Raw genomic sequence first — 17,358 nt, 5'->3', positions numbered from 1 at the left:
AGGTCTGAAGAGCGAATTGTATCTTCTGCAGTGTCAAGACATTTGGGGCTATGTTTGATTTTGTGCTGCCAGAGAAAGCAAAACTAAAATCCCAAGCGTGTGTGAAATGCGCTATACAAATACACTTGACGTGCCTTACAATGTGCAAGCAGAAAGGTTTCAGGTCTATTATATTAGCATTTTTACTGTGGTAAAGTAAAAAAAAATACTGCAGAACAAATTAAAAGCGAAGAAACGTTTATAATCCCCTGCGAAAATGGGCAAGACGTGAGTGAAGATTTGGGAAAAGAAACAAGATATTCCATGTCGAATGTTGTTAAATTCGCTGATAATCGGGTGACCAGAACGCAAAACATAATACAAAGCCGACAAAGCTTAAATTTATGGGCGCACATGACGTACCTCTCTCATTCGGCACAAATCCAAATGTTTGCATGGCTGCAATGTAACATTTAATTGCTAACCTATTATTTATTTTGTAAACAAAGCTTTGTGCTTCACTCGTGTCATAATATTCACGTAAAACAGCATTCATGTACAAAAAATGTGCTTTGGTGGACCACCGCCGGTGCTACTCAGCCACTGATGCTGTTGTCAAGTTTACCGGCACAGTATGGAGTCAATATAATGCCATATAGTTTTGCAAAAGAATACAGTATTGCAAAATATATATATTTTTTTTGCAAAACAAAAATAAAGTATTGAGCAAAAAAAAATAAAGTTTAGCCAAAAAAAAAAAATAAAGAATTGCAAAATAAAATAGACTCCTGCCGATGACGCGACTTTGCGGTTTCTTGACCCCACCTCTACGTCAAATGAAGAGAAACGCAGAGAAAAGTGAAGCGCAAAGGAAAAATGGTATTGTAAGCACACACTTGACTGAAATGCAGAATAAAAGGAGCGTTGCAAATGACTTAGTAGGTATGAGTATGGAAAATATGTTGCAGAGATAAAATAGGATTACATCTGTCATTGATGATTTTTGCACTTAATATTTGCAAATCTTTATTTTTATTTGCAAAACTTATTTTTTTTCTCTCAATACTTTTTTCCCCCTTTGCAATTCTTTATTTTGGTGATCAAAACTTTTTTTTTTGCTCAAAACTTTATTTTCTTTTGCAAAACTATGTGGCATTATATTGACTCCATAGCACAGCCCTATCCCACACAAACTAAAACGCGTAGAGGAAATGCTTATGTAGAGATTAATAATGATGGTTTGGCCTTTTCATGAATCCAGGATTAATACACACATTTATAGTTTTTCCACCTTGTGTGTGAGTGTGTTTTGGCAGTGGCCACCTTCCCTTTCTGAAGTAACATCCCAAAACACACAGGGATCTCTACTAAACAAATAACCAGTGTTTACTATCTTGTGTGGAAAAGTGTGGTTAATCTGACTCTGAAAACTGTGGCGTTTTCGAAACCAAGCACATTTTGGAAAGCCTTGTGACAATGTGCTAATTTACTTTGTGAAAAGAGCCAATACTAGTTTCAGTATACCTGCACAGCTGTAGTGTGGAAGAAACATCGGTCACACTTTAGTTTATGGTCCAATTCTCACTATTAACTACCACTTTTGCCTCAATAAGCTGCTAATTACTGCTTATTAATAGTTAGTAAGGTAGTTAAGTTTAGGTGTTGGATAGGATTAAGGGATGTAGAATATGGTCATAATACTGTATGCATGCTAATAAACAAAGGTAATAGCCTAATCCTGCACTGATCCCAGTCTGAAATTAATTCTGTTGGGTGGCATAACAAATCCAAATAGAGAACTGGGAGACACATTTCTACGAAGTCCAGGGCCCCTAAAGCATCAGTTATCCACCTAAATATGGACTGGCAAACTACATCCTGTAGCCCAGAGTGACAATGGGTAATCAGCATGTTTCAGCAGAGCATCACATCTGATTGCTCAGTAGTCTTACATAGTCATGAACCCTCACTAAGACAAACGGCCAATGTCCACATGGAAATAAACCAACTGCAAAAGCACTGCAAAAAAAAAAAGGTTATTTTACCACCAGGGTTATCCAAATGAACATTAACCTCTATGAATTGCTGCAAAGTCTCTTTAATATTAAAGAAAAAGTATCTTAATAATTTATATATTATATATCATATCTCCAGGCACATATTTTGTGTGTTTCTGGTGCAATATCTGTGAGAGTCTGTGTGGTTCTGCTTATCTTTCTCTTTCCATTGATAAAGGCCCTATATTATGTCATTATCTATTTAATAGTAAATGTATGTGACAGCTATAATTCCTTGTGCTTTTCCCTTAACCTCACTGTGCTTAAACCCGATTAGTCTCCCGTACCTGTTTGAATATCCAGCACCTGCGGGTTGTACACAGCCAGCGGGCGATTCTGGCGGCTGAGCCTCTTGGACTGTCTGGTTGGCGCAGAGAGGGGTGTAGTTGCTAAGCTTGGAGAGCTGCTCGGAGCATCCCCGAATATCTGAAAGAACAAAAAGTTACTGGGATTTGCTGGCTAGACTGAATATGTTGTGTGCATGTAAAAATCAAAGTAAACCGTTTGTTTACAGCCGATGCCTACAGAGGAATAAAAATGATTATGTATGCAAGTGCGAATGTGTGGTAGAAAAAAACGAAACAAATAAAGATTCTAGATGTGCTCGAGACCTGTATCTTAAAGGAATAGTCAATCCACACTCATGCATTTCAAAACCTGTATGACTTTCTTCCTCACGTGGAACACAAAATGATATATTTATAGTAGAATGTCCAAGCTGCTTTTTTTTATATAGTGAATGGTGACTATGACTGTCAAGCAAGACTTTCAAGGAAGAATAACAGTGAATAAAGAATTAATTTCACTCTGTTCCTCACTCAAAAGTAATGATGCACCAAAGAGAATTTTTTTTTTTTTTTTTTTTGAAAACCAAAACTGAAAATAAAGCTTCAATAACTAAATTTGGATATTCGGGTATTTGAAATGTATGCTGTCCAGGATGTCGTGTTCTCAGGTGAAAATTAAACCAGCTGTAGTAAAGTTCTTTGGGCAACAAGCCTCTCAATTTTACAGTCAAACCAATTTTACATATTGCTACTCTAGCATCATTTTTGGTCACGGTGAGATTTCACTTGCTGTCTGTATGTGATGCTCTCTGAGGTGTAGTTGTGTCTTTAAACCTAGCCAGCTGCCAACCTAGACAACATTTTGGGCAGCTCACTAGTTTTGAGAAGTGGCCACGCACAGGGGCGTCACTAGGCCCTTTTTAGGGGGGCTTCAGCCCCCCTAAACTTCTGCCAAGCCCCCCTAAAAATGTGAGATTAATGTAGGCTACACAAATTCGTGTTCGCTTCAGTCTTGTTATAATCAGATTCAGCACGTTCTCAATCCACAGCTGCGCCGTGCAGAGAGCACGTCAGAAACAGAGGACAGGGTGTGTGTGTTCATTTGTGTGTTCATCTGAGCCTCATTGGTCTGTCACTGCTCGTCAATGTCAGAGACGACCAATCAAATCAAAGTAGGCGGGCTTTATGTTCACAGACGCTGCTGAGCGCGAATTTTAACAGTGCGACACGACCATTTTTTACAGTCTATGGACTCGACGCGTACGGTCAAGTGCGAGATAAGATGTAAGTAGCTAAACTTAACATTTCATATTTTACTTTTTTTAGGTCATAAATGTTAAACGAATGACAAAAAATAATCAGGCAAACTAATATAGTTTTGTCTAATTTCGCCATTTTGAACTGAAAATAGGCCTATACACTCATGTAACTCATGTAATGTAATAATTAGTTTACAAGAAACATTAACAAATTAGTTTTATCATGTTAGGCACAAGATTAATAATGAATGTGTACATATTGAGAATATAATACAAATTGTAGCCTTTAGTAAATTAAAAAAGCTCAGCTTTAGGAGGGGAAGAGAAAGGGAGGAAGTGACTGAGAAAAAAAGGAAGAGTGATGGAGATGAGAAGAGAGCAGGTATTGACAAATAATCTGCCCACTGACATGGTTTTAAAGCTATTTCTTATCCTTTTTTTTGGTCTTCAAACGTCTTGAAATGCACATATCAGAAATAAAAAATTTTACCCCCCTACCAATCTCAAATTTAGGACCTCTGTGATTATAAAGCCCTGTCTACGGCCCTGTATTAGGCATAAGATCAATAATAAATGTGTAGCCTACATATTGTGAATGCATTTAATAAACTTAATTACCTTTAGTAGCTTTCAGTAAATAAACGCGTCTGAGAAAATGATTCATAGGCAAAATCAACCTATCAGTTGACCCTATGTTTACTTTCTTCACTGACAGACAAAAATGAAAAGCCTATATCAGTCAAAGCTCAGCTTTAGGAGGGGAAGAGACAGGGCAAGAGAAAAACAAAGAGAAAAAAAGTGATGCTGCTGATGAGGAGAGAAAAATTGTCAGCTGCCCACTATCCAAGTTTTTTGGCCTTCAGAACATCTTAAAATGCACATATGTAGATCAGAGAAATCAAAATTTTCTCGGGGAGACCCCGAACCCCCCTATTTGCCCTGCCTCACATTTGGGACCACAGTTATTATAAAACCGTGCCTTTGCATCGTAATGAAAATGGTTAATAGTGATCTTTAGATCCTAAACTAAAGTGTTACCTTTTTTTATAATTTGTTTAAAAATCATATTGGGGGCTTAGCCCCCCTAAAATGAAAATCCTAGTGACGCCCCTGGCCACGCATCTCCAGTGAGAAGTCTCACCTTTTCATGCTGTTCTATGAGAATCTCCACCACAATGTTCAGGAATTTGAGGTCCGTAATGGCCGCAACCATTTCTCCTGCGGCCTCATGAGTGTGGGCCCAAACACAACACCCGAGTCATTGGAGAAGCGTAATTAAACTCAATATTTTCGGTCAACGATTTCAGTCCTTCAAAGCCGTTTCTGCTGAAAATTCTTTTATTTTCTTCACTTCAACCGAATATTTTCAATTGCCGAAATTTTGGTTCATTTGACTTCAGAACACACGGAAAGCATGTTGAATCGCTGGCAGGGCCTGTTCTCATTGGCTGTTAAGCTTAAACCAGTCCACGAGTATAAAAACCGAAGTGATGAAAGCAAGCAAACAACGAAACCACTGCTTTGTTTAATGATAAATACAGACTACTGTCACCTGCTGGTTATTTCCACTCAGGCGCAAAACGTAAGTGCTTGTTGGTTGTAGTCTTTGGGTTGTGTTAAGGCACAACTTTTTTTGTCCAGAAGGAGGCGACACCACAGTCGACTTTCATCGGTGCTAGTTCTTTGATATTGGTTTGGTGTGTCTGGGCCTTTATCACCATTTACTTGGAAGAGAGTAGCATGGACATTTTTCAACACTTCTACAGAAAAAGGACAATCAAAAAGTTTTTGAAAATACATGAAAACGAGTAAATAAACAAACTTCACGTTTTAGGTGACCTTTTCCTATATAAGAGGTGTTTGCAAGCTTCATTAACAGCAACAGGCATCAAAAGACCTTCTCATGAGAGTTAAGCCTAAATAAGATAACCCAGGCACATTGCCCAGTTTATTGTGAGAAGCTGAAACTGACATGCATTTGAACGAGTGGCAGCCGTTCAGTGACAACACAGGAAACAAGTTTTCATAATAGCGTCGACTTCATTACAGTCACGCAGTGTTTACATTTGAACCCCAGACGGGCAGTGTGAGTGACGGAGGTTAACAGAAGTGTGGAACTCTCGACAGGGATAAACAAAGGAACGAAGGAGCTGGTAGAAGGGATAGAAATCTGATACAGTTGTGAAATTCTGCAGACGACAGCAAAGCCTGCTCTCTCTCTCTCTCTCTCTCTCTCTCTCTCTCTCTCTCTCTCTCTCTCTCTCTCTCTCTCTCTCTCTCTCTCTCTCTCTCTCTCTCTCTCTCTCTCTCTCTCTCTCTCTCTCTCTCTCTCTCTCTCTCTCTCTCTCTCTCTCTCTCTCTCTCTCCCTTTTTCCATCTCAGTCTTTGCCCATTCCTCTCTCTCCCGGTCTCATACTTTCTTCCTCGTCTTTCTCCTTCCAGATCTGTCTCTCTCTTGTTACCCTCTAACCCTACTCTCTCTCTTTGCCCTGTCTACACACTTTCCCCCCTCGTCTCTTCTTTGTCTCGCAACTTTTCCAACTACTCTTTCTATCTCTCTCTACAGATGGACCTGAATGCAAAACACTGTCTGTTGAGTGCATCTGGGGGTATCAGCAGTCTGGAGAGGAGCTAATCAGTCTGCTGCTCTGCAGAGTCATTCCTTCAGAATCTCAACGCTTTGCCCACCTATTTTAACTTGCCTCAAAACAAAAATCAAGGTCATACGCAATATCATTTTGTCTAGAAATGCTGTATATTAAACATTAATCTGCCCATCTATGGAATTCTGGATGCTGCTTCAGGGTGCTTTTCAGAACACAAGAACATTGACAATTTTTTGCATTATTCTTTTACATACGCCAAGCACACATACTGAAGTGAGTATTACAATGTTGTAATGGGTAATAAAACAATCATAATGTTAACAACATCTTGTTTGGCTGCATGCATGTCTCTTAAAAATGGTGTATGATAAATGCAAACAAATTCCCCTGTTGTTCTGTCAACATTTTATTATTCAAATGAAATCTTAATTATTATTATTATGATATAATTGTTTTTATTTCAAGATCAGTTTACAAAAGATAATATGAAACAGTGGACATTTATTCAGCAAAAGTGATTAATAGATCCTAGTGTTTATTTTGAATACTAAAATATGATCATTGGTCACAACCATTGGGCATAGTATGAAAGCAATTCATCAGTCTGTTTCAAATGAAGGCTAAATAATTCAGAGATTATGAAATAATCTCACTCTTTCTCCCTTTGTCCCTCAGAATAAACCCCATTTTAGGATTAACCAGATTACTGTCATCTAAAGCTGATTAAATCAGTGTTTTAACCTGTATTTTAGTCAAATGAGTATGGTAGTCCAACTGTATTTGAGCCATCAGAACGAGAAGCTAACTGAGCAGAGTACAGTCACAACACATGGTTCCCCCTCCTGGCTGTGAAGAGAAGTACAACAACCTCTGCATGGGCAATGCCTTATAGAAAAGTTCGAAATCAAACATTGTTCAAATAAATATATTTCATTAGCTGTCTGCTGTCTGTAATGTGATGCTCTCTGAGGTGTAGTTGTGTCTTTAAACCTAGCGATCTGCAAACCTAGACAACATTTTGGGCACCTCACTAGTTTTGAGAAGTCTTACCTTTTCATGCTGTTCTATGAGAATCTCCACCACAATGTTCTGGAACTTGAGGTCCATAATGGCTGCAACCGTTTCTTCCTGCGGCCTCATGAGCGTGGGGCCAAACACAACACCCAGGTTTGCCACTGTCATCAGGTTTTGTTTGCTGTTGGCTGCAACACTACACACACACACACACAGACACACACACACACACACACACACACACACACGTTATCAAGTTATGATCAAATGACTTCAAAGAACAGGAAAGATAGACATCACTGCACATTGTTTATTTTGAGGAGAGATAGCGAGTACATTGAATTTATTTGCATTTGTATTATTGGTTTTGATTGTGAGACTAGATGCAGTTAACCTCCTATTACAAAGATTCCTTAGAGACACAATCTTCAGTGTCCTTGCATCCTTGCTGAATTTACTCTGGTTGTGTTAATTATAGACAAATGACAAAATAAGAGAGAGGTGGGTAAAAGCCATTACCCAAAAGACTTTCATTAGGGAGGAAAGGGTTGGCAGCATGTCAAAAACTTGAGATATTCAAAGTGTGTGTGTTTTTAACTGCATCCTGAATGACTCAAATATAATTTTCACCCTTTTGGCAATTAGCCTCACAGTTGGAGAAGTTTTAGCCAAACTTCTTTACTTATTATATTTTCCATGTAGATCCATTTGTAAATCATATGAAAGTGTATCCTTACCACCCTTTGTATAAGAAACAAATCATTCCTTCTCAAGTCGCAACGAAAAACGTGTGTCTAGTGCTGTCAGAACCTGATGCATTTTCTCTTTTTAGTTTTGTTCATGTAGGCATATATACTGTTTGAACATAGTAATTAAATTCAGTTCAAACAAAACAACAAACATGGTCCGAGACCACCTTGAGGAAACCTTGGCCCTGTTTACACTTGGTATTATGATGCTTTTTGGTCAATCGGATCACAAGTAGATGAGGGAGACACATTCCCGTTTACACCTGGTATTTTAATCCGTCTCTTTTGTCCACTTTCAACCACTTCAGTCGTGATTTCTTCGAGGGGAGGGTCTATGGGTGGGTAAATGTATGGGCTTTTTCAGATCTTTTGATCTTATGGACGAAATAAGGTTGCGCAATTCACATCTGAACGCGCCCGGAGACGTCGGAACAACATACAGAGAGCAGCAGCTTTCATTTCTGCTCTGAAAGCCGCAAGACCAAGCCGTCCACTGTGAAGTGCGTGTTAGAAATCAGGAATGGTGAGAGAACATTGTGCTTGGTTTTTTATTCATCTTCAACCCAAATTTGGGTCTTCAGACGATAAAGTTTGAATCCCGTCTGGCTTGTGGGCTTCCCATAACGTTTATGCATTAGGTCAGTAGGCACTAGGCAGAGAGTAGGCGGTCTTTTGTGGCTATTTGAACGCATTCGACCACGAGTGAGTTTTCGGAAGTTTTGCAATTTTGTCCCTGTTTCAGAACAATGCAAACAAACTACAGCCCTGAAAAGTCAGTTTACCATTTTTAAATGATGCACTGAAAAAAACATATATGCCACAGACAGACAGCAATTAATCACCTCTTTGATTACATTTCAGATAACATGGCAACATTTGGCTTTTTTTCTCCATCTCTGATGGGTGTGCAACTGCGCCAACTCCTAAAGCATTTTGCGAGGGCTGGAGTGGATGGAAGAGGAATTTAGTGGCGGATAACCTGAATTTAATTTCCAATTGCACATCTTTGGCTGCCAGCAAATCCCACTCTATATTTTGAGGAAATGCGGCTGCCCAGTCACTGATTGCCGGAGGTTAGAGAGATTATACGCTTATCCTCAATTTGCTTACATTCACATTATATAGAAATGTTAGGCCTGAGGTAAAGCCTTGTAATGGTAGCGAAGATTTTTTTAGAAATATATTACCCGATCTAATCTCTTAACAGAAAGCTGTTGCGTAACTCTATTCTCTAAGTTTGCAGTTGTTGGATGTAAAGGAGATGGTAAAGGCTTTTTCTCTCTAGAATTTTTTTTCGTTGTTGATCTAGATCAACAGCATGGAGACTATGAAAGTCCATGTGGAGTTGTCTCTTTGCTCAGTCTCTTTTCTCTCCAGAGTGCTGTCTGCCTGTTTGCTCTGTTGCTCAGCAACAGAGGTAGCCTACTGGTGCTGCCAGTAAGAAGGGTGTGTGTTTGTGTAGTGAAGGTAAGCATGAAGAGAGGGAGTAAGTCAGAAATAATGAGAGAAAAAAAGTGGCTGAAGGCCGAGAGAAGTAAAAGGTTGGAGAAATAAAATAGAGAATGTACACAAAAAATTGTGTATGCACAAGAGAGAGAAAAACCACCAGCTTCCACTCACTTGGCGAGATGCTTGGTTACCAGACTGAGCACTAATCTGTTCCTCTCTGGCAATTTATGAACCAGACAGTGAATGGCCTGAACTCTAGATTCTGGACTAGCGCTCTCTGTGTAGACCAAAAGAGAGAGAGTTAGAGAGAAAAGGGGGGTTTTAGAAGACATCATGAAACATGCAGTATCACAGTTTACACTTTACAATAAGAGTAATACGAGTTTTAAACTCTGCACTCAATGTACCATCAGTACCTGATCCATTTTTTTTTTTTTTTAAGACTGAATACAAACACTACCAATCAAAAGTTTGGACACATCTGGCTGAATTTGTTTCCATGAACTTACATGTAAATGCATTTGCTTAAATGTTTGTATTTAGTTTTGTAGACAAATGTAAATTTCACCTATGTATACATTATTTAGAAAATAAATAAAATGTATTTATTGTTTTGATCGTAATATAATTAAAATAAATATATATTTAAATATGATTGAGTTAGTAGGACCAAACAGTACAGGAAAACTAGCCTACAAATGACCAGCATAGAAACTCCTAAAAAACAAGCACCCCAAGATACGGCTCAAAGTTGGTCCAGGAAATAAATTAAAATATGATATTTTTAATTTGTTCAACTCTCAATCCTTCCAGGTTCTGATGTTTTATTATGGCTGATGTAATCAGTGTTACTTTTGTATTATTTATATAAAGGTGTTTAACAATGAAACAGAAACACCTGGTTTTAGACCAAAATAATTTATGATATGGTGTAGGGCCTTCTTTTGTGGCCAAACAGCATCAGTTCATCTTGGGAATGACACATTCCAGTCCTTCACAGTGGCCAGAGGGATTTGGAGCCGTTCCTCTTCCTGAACAGTGACCAGGTCACCATGTGATGCTGGGGGAGGGAAACGTTTTCTGACTTGCTCCTCCAAAATACCCCGAAGTGGCTCAAAACTATTCAGATCTGGGGACTGTGCAGGTCATGGGAGATGTTCAACTTTACACCATTCTGTCACAAGTCTTGCTGTGTGTATTGGTGCATTATCATGCTGATACACAGTACCCCTTCAGGGTACAATTTTTGTACTATTAGGTGCACATGGTCCTCCAGTCATTGAAAGTGACGCGCCCATCAAGCACGGTAGAGAATGCAATGATATTGCAGCCCAAACATCACTGATCCACCATGTGCTTCACTCTGGGCAGCAACAGTCCAGGTGTTGAGCCTCTTTAGGGCTTCTCCACACCGTAACTCTTAAAGATGTGGGAAACACAGTGAAGGTGGACTCATCAGAGAACAATACATATTGCACAAGGTCCACAGCCCAAGATTTTCACTGTTGGCACCATTGAAAACAACATAGGCTATAGCAGCCCGACCATGAATATTGACTCTTTGGAGCTCCTGATGAACAATTTTGGTGGAAACAGGAGAGTCAAGGTGTATATTTAATTCTGCAGTGATTTAGGCAGCTGGGCAGTTACTCCTGTTGGATGTGGTATGCCGAGATTACCCTAGATACCATAGCTCTCGATACACCACAAAGATTTCCTGTCCTGGTCACAGATGAGCCAGCGAGACGCACACCAACAATTGGTCCTCTTTTGAATTCTGACGTCTTCCATTATGTTGTGTGGAATGCAATTTTTTATGTCCAGCTGTGGTATCGCTCTGCTAATTCAACCTTCACACTCTGCTCTAACTGATGGAATGTAAGATCAGTGAACATTGGCCACCAGGCGGCGCATTTATAGACGTGAAACCTCCAATGTTATTGGCCAGTGTTTCCGTTTCATTGCCCAACCCCTGTACTACTATAGTTTTGATTAAAATTTTAAATTAGCTTTTATTTTTATATTTTCAGTTTCTATTATAATTTTTGTTATGTTTCGCTAATTTTTGTTTTTAATTTCATAATTTAGTCATGTGCTTGTCATTTTTATTAGTTTTAGTTATTTTATATTTCCTTTCTGTTTAGCTTTAATTTATTTTCATTTCAGTTTTAGTACTTCAACTTTCAATTATTTCAGTTAATTCAGTTCAGTTTATTTGCTTTTTTCATGTAATAGTTATATTTTATTTTATTTCAGCTGTATAAATCATTTTTAATAGTTTTAGTTAACAATAACAACACTGAGTGTAACTGTATTGGCCGAAGTGGAATAGTGGCTAAATGTTGCTCCAGGGGGACCTGAATACAATAAGTCCCTGTTCCCCTGTCAAAAGCAAATAACTAACAGTAGTTTTGCCCTGCCTCTATTGACTTACAACACCTACAGTACCATAACCTACGATAACCTTCTGAGGACAACCATCTTTGGCAGTTATTTTCATATTTCAGATGTCCTTCAACGGAATTTAATTCAGTGATACTTTTGACAAGCATTCACCCCCCTTAAGAGTTTCACAAATCAAAAGCTCTTTTCTCACTGACATGCACATATTATAATTTCATGGCATTTGTCAAGTAATTGATTGGATATTGCTTGATTATTGTCTAAGCAAGGACAAAGACCTTACTTGCAGGGACGATGAACTCCTTATACAGCTCGTATGTCATTAGTGGCTCTGGAAGGCTCCTTGAGAGAGTGAGAGAGGGGGAGAGATTTATCGGCTTTATTGGGCATTATTATATACACAACACTATGATTAATGTGGCTGATCACTGCAAGAAATTAGATGAGCACACAAACACACATACACACTGTGATAACCAAGTTCATCTGAAGGTACTTTCGCTCAGTATCTGGCACACGTCCCAGCACCGTTAGCCCAAAATGTGCACACCAATATCATTCATACTTGTAGTGCAGTACAAAGACAAAACACACATACACCTGTTTTTCTGCTGCATTACAAAAGCTGCATTGTGCTATTCTATTGTTACACATTGTTAATTAAATGTTGAAATATACATATTTTATCACTGAAAGGAATGTCCCACTGTGAAATTCACTAAAAAACCCTGACATTTCACATGAACTCATTTTTCCTTGATACTTTTATTTGAGATTCAAATCGATTTATAAATGAAAAGGCCCATAAGTTTCTTTCTGAGGATTCACAGAAGTTAGCTTTAAACTAAAGTTTCTTTAGAAATAAGCAATTGTCTTGAGGCTGAATGGTGTAGGCCTATTCTGACAAATTACAATCAGTACATTTAGAGAAAGGGTATATAGAAACTATGTTGTGTTTATTATCTGCAAACAGAAACGGAATGTAGAAAGTACAAACTCACCTCAGGTAAAGCTTTAAAGCACTGGTGATGGTTTTAACATCCCAATCCTCACAGGTTGCTAAATCTATTTCATTGCTCTTCTCATCTACAGATCACAAAACAATAAAGAATTTAAGATCAAATAATCTTTATCAGAGGGAAAAAAACTATGGTCGGTGAAGGGGGTGGATTTTGGAATCTACTGCTGCTTCAATGTATATATTCAACGATTATAATCAAGGTATTAATCAATATTTTTCCTTCTAAACGTCACATGAGTTGAATAACTTCTGTAAGCTTAGGAGATTTTACTTTGTTATAGAAGCTACCAGTGTGATTACTGAAGTTCTTTTCATGTACTCTCTAATGTCTGTATTTGATATCTGAATGCAGTAACAGTGCTTGCTCATTTAGCCCGGCTTCCAGAAATGAAGTATGGACTTTTTTAACATATGTCAATACATTCATCTGCTTTTCTAGGGTACTCTGACAGCAATGGTCACATGGGTCATTAAAGTCTATAGTTTAAGGTACCATTTCTCAGTTAAAGCCTTACTTTCCATTTAGACTAAAGTGTCCTCTCCTTAAGAGAAATAATGTATTATCTTGATGTTTTGAGATGACTATCCTGTTTATAGTTAGAGCCTGGCCAAATCCAACCTTGGAAAAGCTGTGTGTCGGTGTGTGTGTTAGTCTTTTTGGTTACAGGTTAAGGAACCACTGGCATTATTGGAGATTGACTAAGTTGTTGTTCTGTATATGCTGGCACCCAGCAACCCAAATCTACGACCTGGAAGGTCACGACGTGCCTAACTTCAGGGTCCGAGTGTCAGCTGCATAATCGATGGAGATATGCTTCAGTCTATCTGTATATGTGTGGAACATTAATATGTTTATCTATTTCTTAGAAGTTTAGACCTTGGTGAAGGGTATAATTGCTGTAATCTTTGTAACTGTAAGCGGGGCGGCCTATGAACTCTTTGTGAGTCTTGAAGCTGACTTCTGCTGATGAAACTGCAAACTATCTTCAGTAAAATTCTGACTCCGGGTCTTCATTCATCATATCTGGTTCTGGGTCTTTGTAAATCCCCTTACATCGGTAAGATTATTCTTTTTTTTTTTTTTTTTTGTCTTCTTGTATGGTCATCAAAGCTGGATGTGATGGCAGCACAGTAAAACATTAATATTGTGAAACATTACAATTTTAAATACACTGTAACTGTTTTCTATTTTAATATATTTTAAAATGTAATTTATTCCTATGGTGGCAAATCTGTTTTTGTTTTCCAGCAGCCATTACTCCAATCTTCACTGTCACTGATCCTTCAGAAATCATTCTAATATGATGACTCAGTGCTTAAGAAACATTTTTCAATTTTTTTATATCACTGTTAAAAAACAGTTGTGCCACTTAATATTTTTCTTTGGAAACTATGATAAAACAAATGTCTTCTTGAAAAAAAAAAATAATCCAAAAAAAGGATTCTTGGATTATTTGATGAAAAAGAAAGTAAAAAAAAAAAAAAAACAGCCTTCATTTGAAATATAATTTTTGCAACATTATGAATGCTGGATAAAAGTATTCATTTCTTTAAAAAAGACCCTAAACTTTTCAACGGTAGTGCATTTTGAAAAGTCTGGGACAACAGTAAAATGGTACAATCAAAATAAACACAAAACACATTTAAAATAAGCAGAAATAAGGGATTCAGATGGAGGTTTCATGTTTCACTTGTATCTTTGACTTGTGATGTGCTAAGCTCCCTTTGTTCTTTTCTATTTATTTGTTTTGAATAATCCCTGTAATGCCTAAAATCGCATAAAAAATAAATAAAAAAAAACATTTCTGAGCCAGTTTTACCCTTCTAGGACCCGATTAGGATGCTCAGTATAGATGAAGTACAATGAGAACGATAAAGAAAGTGAGACAGAGAAAGGGCTGAGGGTCAGGGTATGGACGATTTGAGGGGCAGACATATGGAGAACTGATTCATTCAGTTAATTTCTCTTCTACATTTGAGGTAGTATCACTGCTCACGTATGGATTTATGGATCTATAAATACTTTCCTGCCAGGAGGTTGGACAAAGAGTATGCAAACGTTTGTAACTCTGTGTTTTTACACTTTTGAAGAATTCAGCAAATTCAAAGCACTGACAATCACATCTCTGTCTGGTTGTTACCATGATAATGTCTGAGTGTGTTTTTATATAACACAGCAGATAATCAAAAAATGTCTTGGGTCACTTATGCACAACATTTTAGTCATACAAGTAAATTCATTCTCAATCAAACAATGCGTGCTATTTGCAAAGGACTAGAAATATTCTCTGTCTTAAACTGCAAGTCTGATGGTATTCAGTCAAGTCGCTGAATTCAACGTGCTCCAACCTGGTCTAAACTATTTACATTTTATAATGCACTTCCGCTGTTGACGACACAAACAGCAGAGAAGAGATTGAGAGATAAATGCTCTCTTTCCCAATTCTGCTCTCCTTTAAAAGCAGCCTGGAATAGACCAATTTTCAGTTGGTAAACATGGTAACGTTTTTGTGGGCGGAGCTTAGGTGGAGGCAGAACGATCCCTCTGGCCGCTTCTCTAACGTTAGTTTGCAAGTTTTGTTAGCTTGTTTTTTAACAATGACTGGTTTTATCTTAATGTGTAAGGTCACTCACTGTCCAGGACCGCGATTGTTATTTGCAAAAGTTCATTTTAACGGACGGAACCAGATTGGCTGACCTGTACTGTACACGCTGTCAATGGATGGACGATCTGACAGGATTAACGTTAACGAGTGGCCTGACTTCTACACCTAAACCGAGTGTAAAGAGAAACTGAGGGCATATAAATCTTTAGATGCCTATAATAACTATGTGCTGAATGGTCATGTACAAGACTTGTGTGGTACGATCCGCAGTTCTGCCTAGCCAGCGCCAAGAAGACGACAATGTAAAGAGAGACATTACGGTGCAATTTTAATTATGTGAATATTTTCTAGAAATAAAAATTCCAGATACAGCATATTCATTTTTCATCGATTCTTGCACCCAACAACACAACAAGATGACATTTAATAATAATAATAATAATAATTTAAGCTCCTTATTATGTAGCCGAATCTGTGCTGGTTTCTATTGGCCGCCTCCAGTTTTCCCTTTGTTTTGCCTCCAGCTAACGCGTGACGTAGGCTCGAAATTGGTCTATACACATACTGTGTACACAAACTTGAAACTTTAAAGTTTGGAGTAAAAATATTTTTTTATGTTTTTGAAATAAGTTTTGCAGAAGTCAAAAATACCGCAAAGGCATTAATACTGTGCAATATTACTACAAATTAAACTTTATTTTAATATATTTTAATATGTCATTTATTGGCAAAAGCTGCATTTTCAGTAGCCATTACTCCAGTCTTCAGTGCTCAAGAAACTGATTTGGTGCTCAAGAAACATTTCTTATTATTATCAATGTTCAAAACAGTTTTGCTGCTTAACATTTTTAGTTTGTGATTATTTAATATAACTAGAAGTTGTTATAAAATTGATCAGGTTCTGAAATATGTTGTTAATAAATGATAACCGTCGCATGGCCTCTCATGGCTTATTGCTTTAATGACATGTCAACTACCTGGGTTTTCAACCAGTGTTCCTGTAAGCACAATGGATCCTTGTGACTTGTGAGCACATCACATCTCTGACTTTTTAGCACTACGTGGTTTCATCTTAACACTCAATTTGTATTCTACGTACCGACATCTCAATACAACATAATGTATGCTCATCCTAAGTCACATTGTGAGAAAGAGTGTCAATAAAACAAATATAGCAATTGAAATTGGCATACAGGGGTTATGATTATATCACTGTGGAACGGATTCATCTGGATACTAACGTATCGTATTATGTTTGCGATTTCTTTCGATTCACTTACATAATCCTACATCATTAATCAAAAATTCTAAATGCACAATTCTAATTGTGTGTAGACCTTAAAGCTTTAGTCCACCCAAAAATTCCGACATCATTTATTCACCCTAAAGTTGTTTCAAACCTGTATGAATTTCCTTATTCCATGGGACACAAAGGAATATATTTTGAAGAATGTTTTTGAACAAATGATGATTAAATGATTTTCATTTCTGGATGAACTGTCCCTTTAAAAAACGAGAATGTGTGCATATAATCCAGCAACAGCAGAACCTGTTAATGACAGTGCTCTGCATTTGAAAATGAGATGGATAGTTGGTTGTGCTCTGGACATTTGGCAGGTTTTTAAGTTCATGAACCAACTACAAGGGCTCATGCTGTTCTCAGTTGAGGACAGTGGATCCGTATACAGTGTTAATGGCTATTAGACTCTGGAGTGGCGGAGTTCATGTAGCAGCAGGGGCACAGGCAGCCTGCCGACTCGACACAGCATTTAGCATTCAGAGCAGAGAGATACCAGCTCATGCTACGACTGCAGGAGAGAGAGAGAGAGAGAGAGAGAGAGAGAGAGAGAGAGAGAGAGAGAGAGAGAGAGAGAGAGAGAGAGAGAGAGAGACCAAAAGAAAGAAAGAAAGAAAGATAGATAGATGAA

The 17,358-nt window shown here is 37.9% G+C and overlaps 1 protein-coding gene across 2 annotated transcripts in view; it reads right to left on the bottom strand.

Moving 5' to 3' along the window:
* arhgap10 (Rho GTPase activating protein 10) overlaps positions 1-17,358 on the bottom strand; it is an 88,169-nt gene that overhangs the window by 20,638 nt on the left and 50,173 nt on the right. For both annotated transcript variants that reach the window (XM_056271840.1, XM_056271839.1), the window contains exons 15-19: positions 12,805-12,889; positions 12,087-12,145; positions 9,572-9,677; positions 7,239-7,398; positions 2,324-2,462 (exon numbers count right to left, since the gene is read on the bottom strand). In XM_056271840.1, coding sequence (XP_056127815.1) covers positions 2,324-2,462; positions 7,239-7,398; positions 9,572-9,677; positions 12,087-12,145; positions 12,805-12,889 — 549 coding nt within the window. The remainder of the gene's footprint in view (positions 1-2,323; positions 2,463-7,238; positions 7,399-9,571; positions 9,678-12,086; positions 12,146-12,804; positions 12,890-17,358) is intronic.

Source organism: Rhinichthys klamathensis, unplaced genomic scaffold, assembly GCF_029890125.1.
Source record: "Rhinichthys klamathensis goyatoka isolate OS25496 unplaced genomic scaffold, OSU_Roscu_1.1 h1tg000325l_1, whole genome shotgun sequence".
Classification (NCBI taxonomy): Eukaryota; Metazoa; Chordata; class Actinopteri; order Cypriniformes; family Leuciscidae; genus Rhinichthys; species Rhinichthys klamathensis.
Note: the sequence above shows the minus strand (reverse complement) of the source record. Positions and strands in the feature narration are given on the sequence as shown.